The sequence below is a fragment of the Amia ocellicauda genome, chromosome 3, assembly GCF_036373705.1.
Source record: "Amia ocellicauda isolate fAmiCal2 chromosome 3, fAmiCal2.hap1, whole genome shotgun sequence".
Lineage (NCBI taxonomy): Eukaryota > Metazoa > Chordata > Actinopteri > Amiiformes > Amiidae > Amia > Amia ocellicauda.
Genome location: NC_089852.1, coordinates 29035129 through 29044544, shown reverse-complemented (window position 1 = coordinate 29044544; position 9416 = coordinate 29035129). Strand labels below are relative to the sequence as shown.

At 51.2% G+C, this 9416-nt stretch overlaps 1 protein-coding gene across 1 annotated transcript; it reads right to left on the bottom strand.

The window, feature by feature from the left end:
* Nucleotides 1–348: 348 nt before the first annotated feature.
* Nucleotides 349–8445, bottom strand: sp6 (Sp6 transcription factor). Its single transcript, XM_066698905.1, has 2 exons — nucleotides 8188–8445; nucleotides 349–2696 (listed from the first exon to the last, which is right to left on the bottom strand). Exon 2 carries the CDS (start codon nucleotides 2478–2480, stop codon nucleotides 1584–1586), a length of 897 nt encoding a protein of 298 aa, XP_066555002.1. The 5' UTR covers nucleotides 2481–2696; nucleotides 8188–8445; the 3' UTR covers nucleotides 349–1583.
* Nucleotides 8446–9416: the final 971 nt, after the last annotated feature.

The window sequence follows — 9416 nt, the reverse complement described above, 5'->3', positions numbered from 1 at the left end:
CAGCACGGCTCATGTAATTTATTGAGCAATACTCCAGCGCTTGTAGTTCGGCTGTGTTTTCAGTGCTCTTGGCTCCAAGTTCAAACCCACGCCTGCAGTCAACGATTAACTGGTTGCACCACAATCCGTCGCTGTGTTTCGTGGGGGAGTCACTAATTCTGCTGTTTAGTCTGCAGGAGATCATCCTGAACGAGTGACCACTGACTGCCCCTGCTGCGTGGCACTGTATGGCAGGGCCTGACCCAGTCGGCCTCTGCCTGGCCAGGACACTGATGGGCAGTGGGGGCAGGGCTTCTCTACAGCTCTGCTCCAACTCACACAACTCACAAAACACAACACACAAGGAACTGGGACTACAAACATCTTTAATCGCAGACTTCAAAACTTTTTTTTTTTTTCTCTGTGCGTTTCACAGTGTTTAAACAAAACCACAATTACACACAAATAATAAAAAAATACCCTACTTGGAATTCTACATTTATTTAATTATTAATAATATTATTACTCTTTAAACTTTGTATTATTCTAATTTTAAGAAATTCAATAATTAAAAAAACAAACCAATGTAATGGAGACGAGACAGGAAGGGAAGCAGACTGCGCACACCGAGTCTCACTGTGGTGGCTAGAAATTGTGCACATAATCACCTCTCCGCTACACAAACACACAAAATCACACATTCACACACACTCTCCTTGGAATTCAGACTAAAGCATACAGTAGAATCAACCACACCAGAACTACACCAACTATTTACAGGAAGGTTTAAATACGTCATTCTCTCCATTTAACACTCAGCATCTTGTTTTGTTCATCTTGTGTTTTGTTTTTTTCCCTTCTCATCAATCCTCCTTTCCTCCATCACACCACAGTCCTCCAGCTCTACCCCACAGGCTCGTTACTCATCACATTCCTGTCATAAGTGAGCGTTATTAGCACTGCCACTGCATCGGAATGAGAGGAGGACAGGAACCCTCTCTCGCAGGTGGGGTATGTGCTGGTTCCCATGGCAAAGCAGCACTATAGTGGTGGGTGGGTGTTTGTGTGTGTGTGTGTGTGTGTGTTCGTGACATCTGCATGTGGGTGTGGAGACGCACAGTGGTGTGGGTGCGTTGGCAGGAGCGGGTCGGCCCACTGTGTCTGGGCTCTCAGTGTCCCGTCAGAGCAGGACTATGTCCCAGTGTGGTAGAGGCTTCCCAGCAGGACTCCAGTGATGCATCTTAAATACAACAACGACTCCTTGAAAACGCAAACTAAAATTAATTAAGTGCCTCATGAAACAAACCGAACACAAACTACAGGGTGACAGCTTCCCTCCGGCCTGTGAGTGTTCCAGTGTCCCCCCACTGGCCTCTGAGCGCTCAGGCCTGGCTCTACTCTACAGCGCCCCCTACAGGTCAGCGTTGGATGAGGTTCTACTCTACAGCGCCCCCTGCAGGTCAGTGTTGGATGAGGCTCTACTCTACAGTGCCCCCTGCAGGTCAGTGTCAGACGAGGCAATCCGTCGGCTGCTCTCTGCCCAGCACTGCCCCCAGAGCACAGCTGGGCCCACTGCTGCCCGGTCAGGAGTGTAGGTTGGAGTCTCAGTTAGCCTGGCCAGGGCCACTGGTGTCCGGCTCCCGCTTGGGCTTGAGAGGGGCATCAAGGGGCCCGGGGGCGACAGCAGCTGTGCTGGAGGGGGGGGGTGGGGCCGCAGTCTCGTTGTCATCGTCGGCGCCGCGGGGGGGCTCATGGGTGCGTGTGTGCTTGGCAAGGTGGTCGCTGCGCATGAACACGCGGTGGCACACGCTGCAGGTGAACTTCTTGGTGCCTGTGTGCGTCTGCAGGTGGCGCTGCAGCTCATCGGAGCGTGTGAAGCGCTTCCCACAGAACAGCCAGTTGCATACAAAGGGCCGGTCGCCACTGTGCCAGCGCAGGTGAGCCTTCAGGTGCGAGGTCTTGGCGTAGGCCTTGCCACAGCCCGGGATGTGGCAGTTGTGCAGGTGCTTCTTCTTTCCCCCATCTCCCCCCCCAGCCCCCCCGCCGCAGGGCCCCATGCGCTCGGCGTCCAGGCAGTTGGGGCAGCGGCAGACAGCCTGGCCAGAGCCGCGGGGGGCAGACCGGCGCTGGGTTTTGGGACGCCCGCTACTCTCCAGGGGTTCTTCTAGGGGGTGCTGCTGCTCCTGCCCCCCCACTCCCACTCCAACCCCCACCCCTGCCTCCAGCTGCTTGTAGCTGTCCTGCGAGAAGAGCTGCGGTGAGCTGGGGGCCATGTGCGAGGGAGGGGGTGCGCACAGCTGGGGGTCAGAGCTGTAGGGGCCCAGAGACTGCAGGCTCATGCCCCCTCCCTGCCCAGCACCCTGCAGCCCCCCTGCCCCCCCTGGCAGCTCCATCCAGCTGCTGGTGCCAGCGTGCAGCTCCCACCACGACGGTACGCCCATGTCCTCACCAGTGCCACCAGGGGGCGCTGGGCGGAACCAGGGCTCATAGGGGTGCGCCATGGGGCTCCGGGCAGGCGAGCGAGAGGCAGCGCAGACTGATTCCAGGACAGCAAGACACTCAGAACATGGCGAGGGGGGGCAGGAGCAGAGAAGACAGGAAGAGCAGACAGTGGGGGGGCCGGGGCTGTGACTGGGGGGGGCACGTTGTGTTGCTGCAGCTCAGAGATGACAAGATGTCCAGAGCATCTCCGCGCAGGGCTCCTGTGTTCAGCTGACCTGGGGACACAGAGAGAGGGAGAGGTCAGGCATCTGTCAGGGTCTGTGGTAGGGTGGGATATCTGTAGTCAACCGTTTCCAGGGTGACAACCCTTCCCACACCCACACCCACACCCACACCCACAACCACCCCCACCCCCACCCCCCTCCAACAGCGTGATCGTCGCTGTGCCATAGCATCCCCGACAACGGCAAGTACAGGCGGAAGCCTCCAGTACAGATCAGCTGCCAGGTACTTCCCACAAAGTGAGAGAGAGGTGTGTGGAAGAGGAGAGACGGAGGGAGGGAAGGAAGGAGAAGGAGAGAGAGGGAGGGGGGCTGTTGACAGGGCCCAGCCCCAGGCCGGGGGCTGTGTGGAGAGGGGAATCCAGGGAGGTATGGCTTAGGGCCAGGCTGTGTTTGTGTGTGTTTGTGGTTGAGGAGGTGAGGACTGGCAGACAGCAGAACCTGTTCTGTGAATCATAAGTCATCCAGCAATTTACAACACAACACCCCCCCAGGCACTTCCCTCTGTCTCTGTGCAGCTCTCATCCATCTCTCTCTCATACACAATAGTAGCTCAGGTCACATGGTGTTGTGTGTGTGTGTGTGTGTGAACCCAGAAAGCCCCTTGCCACTAATCAGACTGATAAGCACTGTAAACACACAGATTCCCAGGAGAGTAAACTATGGGAGAGGGAGAGTGTGGGAGAGAGGGTGCTGCTTTGGAGTCAGTGTGGCCCTGGGGAGCAGCCAAGAGGATCTGGAGGGATTAAGGCTGGTGAAAAGGCAGAGTGTGTGACCCACAGGTATTGTGTACTCAGGGAACACACAGGGATCAATGGAGCAGAGAGGCCCCCAGCACGCAGTGCAGCGTAGAGCAGAGCAGAGCAGCACTGCCCACCAGAGCACCGCACATGCCCCCGGCCATGTCCCACGGGGGGACAAACAGAGCACACACACCTTCTCCACAAACGTAACCAAGGACCATGAGAAGGGAAGAGCTGGGGGAGAAGCTGAGAAGTATTTGTTCTTTCATCATCTGACTTTATCAAGGCTTTTGTGTTCTTTAAAATAATCACTGCAGCAACCAGGAGCTGGAACCCGGCAGGGCGTCATCGGAGGAACACGGCTGGGAAACGGTGTCCTTCTGAGACTGCCGTCATGAGCGGATCAGTGCAAGAAAATCTTTTATTTTTTTGGGGGGGGCAGAGGTGCTGAAGGAAGCACTTCTCACATTCAGCGCTGTTTCACTGTGTTCATGAGAAATGCACCTTCTCCAGGAACAGTTGCCAAAAGCTACATCATTGTAAAAACAAACAATCTCGTGATAATTTCACTCACTCACGGTCCTGTCAGTCTCCGACACACTCACTTCCCACAACACGCCCCCCTGAACACTACAATCCTGTTTCCTGTCTCAACTGACCTCTGACCTCACTGGCCTGTAGATATTTCCCTTACTACCTCAGCCCTGTCTGACGCCAGCACTCTCTGCCTCCCAGGCATGGCTTGGGATGTTCAGGCCCACAATCAAGGAGGCATTCAGTAGACAGGGTCAGTCCCACAGACCGGGCCAGGTCCTCCAGGGTCCCAGAGACTCTGCTGGCAAATCCACTTGCAGCAGCCTCTATCGACCCGAGTGCGATTGTTTTTCCCTGATGGAGCGCCTGAACCTAGAGTACAGCTGCTGCGCTGCAATCTCCTGGCCAAGCAGGCAGACAGAGGCCCCCGCACGTCAACAAGGGCTGTTGCTTCCCCCCCACGCTGCACCAACCAGACAACACAACAGCTTTAAACAGCAGCAGCTGTGCATCCAGTGACAAAATCCTTCCCTTCTTCAAACAAAACCCCTCACAGGCCCTGCAGTACCTGCTGCTCACACAGAAATATCGTACACCTGTGAGGGGCTCTCCAGCACAGCTCTGGTGTCTCTGTCCATTTGACTGTGCAGTTTGCCTTGGTAGGCCCCACGCACATGCACAGAGAGACAGGGATACATCTGTCTGCGAGGATTGTGATGGAGGGGAGAGAGAGGGAGAGAGAGAGAGAGAGAGGGAGAGTCAGAAGAAAAGAGATAAAATGTTCTCTTATCTCCTGAGGGCAGAGAGACACACAGCGTTCTATTCCTGTGTGCATTCGTCCTGTCTGGAAGTTGTAAAGAAATTTGTTCAGAAGTCGGTAATGGGAGGCGGTGGTGTGAGAGGTCAGGCAGCTTGGCCCAGAGCGACAGCTCCGCTGTGTCATTATGTGGGAGTGCAGCGCAGACAGCAGCCGAGTCTTCCCCCAGCGCCTCATAAACCCACACACCGCCAGTCTGAGCCACACCGCACCTGGCACAGCCGCCTGGGGGTGGCAGGGGGAGGGCCAGGCCGGCTGTGGGACGCTGCTACTACCCCCTGATCTACAGCAGGACCCGAGAGCTATTCTTGCATAATCTGCAGAGCAAAAAGGGTTCGAATGTGGGGGCCAGTCCTGCCCAAGTTCAGCTCCCTGTGTCCCATGCACACACGTACTGCCTACGAGTTCGTTTCCCACTCATTCAGTTCCTCTTCCTGACCTCTGTTATCCCCAAGCTGGCCGTGTGGCTGTTTCTTACACAGATTGCAGTTGTAAATATCTGTGCTGTTGAGCTGTAAAGCCAGCAGAGCTGACTTGGAACACTGTTGTGGTCTGTGTGTGGTCGCTCTGCTCTGCACAACACTGTAGGACTCTGCACTGCGCTGTCCGTTACAGCACTCCACGCCTTCTGAGATCTAAAGCTCCTAAACCCTGAAGTGCAGTTTGCCGAGTGATGGGGGGCTCTGTGGTCTGGCAGTGAGGGAGGGGGGTGGGGGTGGGGGTGGGACACCCTCGTCTCTGGGCAGGAAGCAGAGCACCAGAAGAACAGGGAAGAAAAATATCTACAATCGTCACACCGAGCAGGATCATAACAAGCAGCAAAATCTGCAAATACAAGGAGTGCTGGGCTGTGCTGTTCTGTAACAGCACAGTGCAGTACAGTGTTGGGTGGTGCTGTGCTGGGGTGGTGCTGTGCTGGGCTGGGCTGGGCTGGGCTGGGTTAGGCCGAGCTGTGCTGGGCTGTTTTGTTACCTCCCTCTGCATCTCAGTGACAGTGTGGTATCAATGGCCTCCCACATTGAACAACTGCAAGGTCTGCCTCCTCGGGCACCCTCCCCCCACTGTGTGCCCCTGCCCTGCTGTGAGCTGGGTCCCTTTCTCAGTGGACACACACTAGTGGGGCAGCTGACACTTGTCTACACAGGACAGACTGGCACGACCTGCCCAAACACAGACACCATCCCCGAGGGGCAGCTGTGGCTCTGAGCTGTCCAGCCAACACACACAATATTCATAAGCCTTTAACAGCTGCCCCACTTACACCAGCTTTATGAAGGTGCAGCAGCTCTAGACATTGGTGACGGGGGATGTGATGACTCACCGACTCGACCAAATCTGAAACTGTTTTTACTCTGTGTGATTGCAGGCTGGCGGGGGAGCTGTGCGCCAGCCGGACACTGAGCTGTGTGACTGCACTGGGCTCAGGCACTGCGTTCTATGTCCCAGCAAGAAAGATACATTTTATTCATATGGTACACTACAATACACTGTACTACCGTGCCTCACACAATACACAATACTGTGAAGTGTAGAATGCAGTTCTGAGGTGTACTGTATAGTATTATCACTTAAACTGCACTTTGTGAATATGAATAACACCTGGCTTCTAATACAAGACAAACTTTGCATTAATGAAATTAACTAGAAATCAAACGAAATCGATATTCAAATATTCATCAATTTGTGTATTATGTATATATACGTAGAGTCCCATACTGTTCTAACATCATGTAAAGGAAGCCCACTATGGCCTTTCGCCTGGACCTGGATACAAGTTGGTTAATTACCTCATTCTGATCAGGGAACATTTTGTGTGAACAACGGAAACGTGCTCCCCGCTGTTACCCCTCAATTCGAGTACTGCATTTGACTCTTTAATTATAATTGTATATATATACACACACATTAATGAAAAACTGTTGAATCACTTAAATCCGACTAATTATACTCAACGAATCCCTGAGTGGGTAAAACGCACTTGGGGTTTGGAAATAGTCTGGCTCCAGAGCTGTGGATCCCAACCCGACGGTTCTCTGCCGTGGACAGGGGATGAGCACCGGGAAAGCACTGTATTTACTGGTCAGCACTTGAGTGCGTGGAAGCGGTTCGTTGCAGTTATTTCAAGACCATGATCATTTATACAAGACTTCAAATCAAATTCACAGTCGCCACGTTTGGGTTTTTGCTTTTGCGAGCAATTTCAAGGACAGCACAGCAAACCGGTCCAGTTGGGTTGCGCAGTGGTATAACAAACTACACTTGAACTGTAAGGCAATAAATCCCAACAGACAGTCAGTCTGGGTGAATTTTAATTTGCAATTAAGAGAGATTCCCACTCGACAGGTCAGACCGACTCTCCGGGCTTTAACACGCAACATGATGATGATGATGGTGATGATGATGATATAAATAGCTCGTCTCGACGACTAGACGTCAGCTGGTATTCTATTTACTGGTTTGTTTGTTATTAAGCTTCTGAATGTGGCGTTCCAATCGAATAGCACAGAAAATGAAACATAATTGTGAGGGAGACTTATTTTTACCCGCTTATGACTCTTACCCTGCTGTCCTTTCACATCAGTGCATTCAGTTAAACTCCGCTGTGAATGAATTCCGACACAGCGCTGCAGTAACGTGGCGCCTCCGGGCTCAGTAACACGGGGCTGCGGCTGAAGGAAGACACCTGCACCTTAAATATTAAGTTCGCCTTCGTGGTATTGATTAATTGATTAATTTATTGGTGTAGTCTGTTGTAGAGGTTGTAATTGTTATCGTTTTAGTCTCACCGAAACAGCTGCACTCAGCACCGCATCTCGACTCATTGCCGCCCGAGCATTACTACCCTGTCCGGCGTGCGTATGCCAATACATGCCAATGCGTGTATATTAGTTCTGTTTAGTATACAGATTTGAGTTCATAAAAAATGACCACAATACCACAAGAATGCACATCTGTATCTCGTTCTGAGACCCGCAACTGAACTTTCCTTAGTCGCTCCCGAGTTTAAGTAGCCTCCTGTACCTCCACAGTAATTAGAGGAAGGTGATTTGTACATATATCGTTGAACCAATTTTTATACTGTAACTTTATTCCGGTAAACTGGTCCTTTATACGTTTCTTGTAAGTGTGGCCTTCTCAGAAATACTTCTGAAAAACTTAAACATGTGTGTGTGCGTTTATATTTATATGAACTGCGGTTTCCCCAAAGTTAGTGGAAAAAAAACAACAACTGCGGGACAATCTTAACGTTTAAAACACAAACTGTCACGACAAAACGTACGTTTCATTGTTTCATTGCCATTTTGTAGGAGAGAATAAGATGCCCCCTCACCCACCTACCAAACAGACACATATACAGTAATCATATACACATATGAGAGAAAACAGTTACCTGTCTCAGGCTGTCAGTCAGGCTGCTCTCCGGGATTTGGACTGTAAAATCCGATTCTTCTGTGTAAACGTTGGGAGAGTGAGAGGGGACAGAGGTGTGCGCACCAGGTGTATCCAATGCTGGCGTGTTTCACAGTCCAGACGCGGCGGCAGGTGAGATCACAGCACTTGTCGAGTCACGGCGCTCCGACTGAGTACATTACCTCTCCCTCTCTACCTTTTTCCTCCTGGGTGGCCACACCCCTTTCCGAAATGTTTAACCCTTTCCGAGCGGTGCTATCGCTGCAGAATGCCCCGAACCGGCTTGTACCGGAACACGCCGCACCAGCAACAGAGTCGTGAAAAATTGGCGGCTCAGGTTGGAGCGACACCCACCAACACCCACCCACACACACACCCCCCCCCACACACACACCCCCACACCCACACACACACACACACACACACACACACACACCCACCCACACACACACACACACACACACACACCCACACACACACACACACACCCACACACACACACACACACACACCTCACACCTCACACCGGGATCTCTCCACGCGTGCCCATTCTCCACAATGCACACAGGGTTCTGCTGCGTGTGATTTCCGTTTACCTAGCACTTTACAATGTCTTTCTTTCTGTAATGAATGTGTAATTAATTTGTGAACATGACTGTGTTTGAAATCTGGCCTAATTTGAGTGTTTATCCCTGTTTTTACCATGTGTACCTACACTCTACTGCCACACATCCTGTAATTCGTACTAATCCAGACTCTTCCAGTCACGCTTACTGTCAGGTAATGAATTTGAGCTCTTCTGTTTAGGTTTTGAAAACTTTCTTTAAATATTTGAACACATTTGTTATCCAGAAAATGTGGCCTGTTCTGCTTTGAAGATTAAAAATGACATTCGGAAAATATCCTTGTGATGATTTTCAACAAGCTCTGTAACCCTCACGTTTTTTTTAAATATATAGTGTTTTATATTTGAGTATTCCACTAAGATTAGTTTTTAAGTGACCAAAATAAGAAATTCTCAAAACAATCTAGGGAATAATCATAATCATAATCATATTCATCATTCTGCCTGTAAGAAAATACCATACTCTTTATTCCCCTGTATTGTTGTGCAGGAAAGTATCTCTGCAGTTGAAGACACTCTTGCATTGGTATTTATTGATAAATATAATTATGCATTAATGCATTGTTTAATTGTTTCTGGGAAAA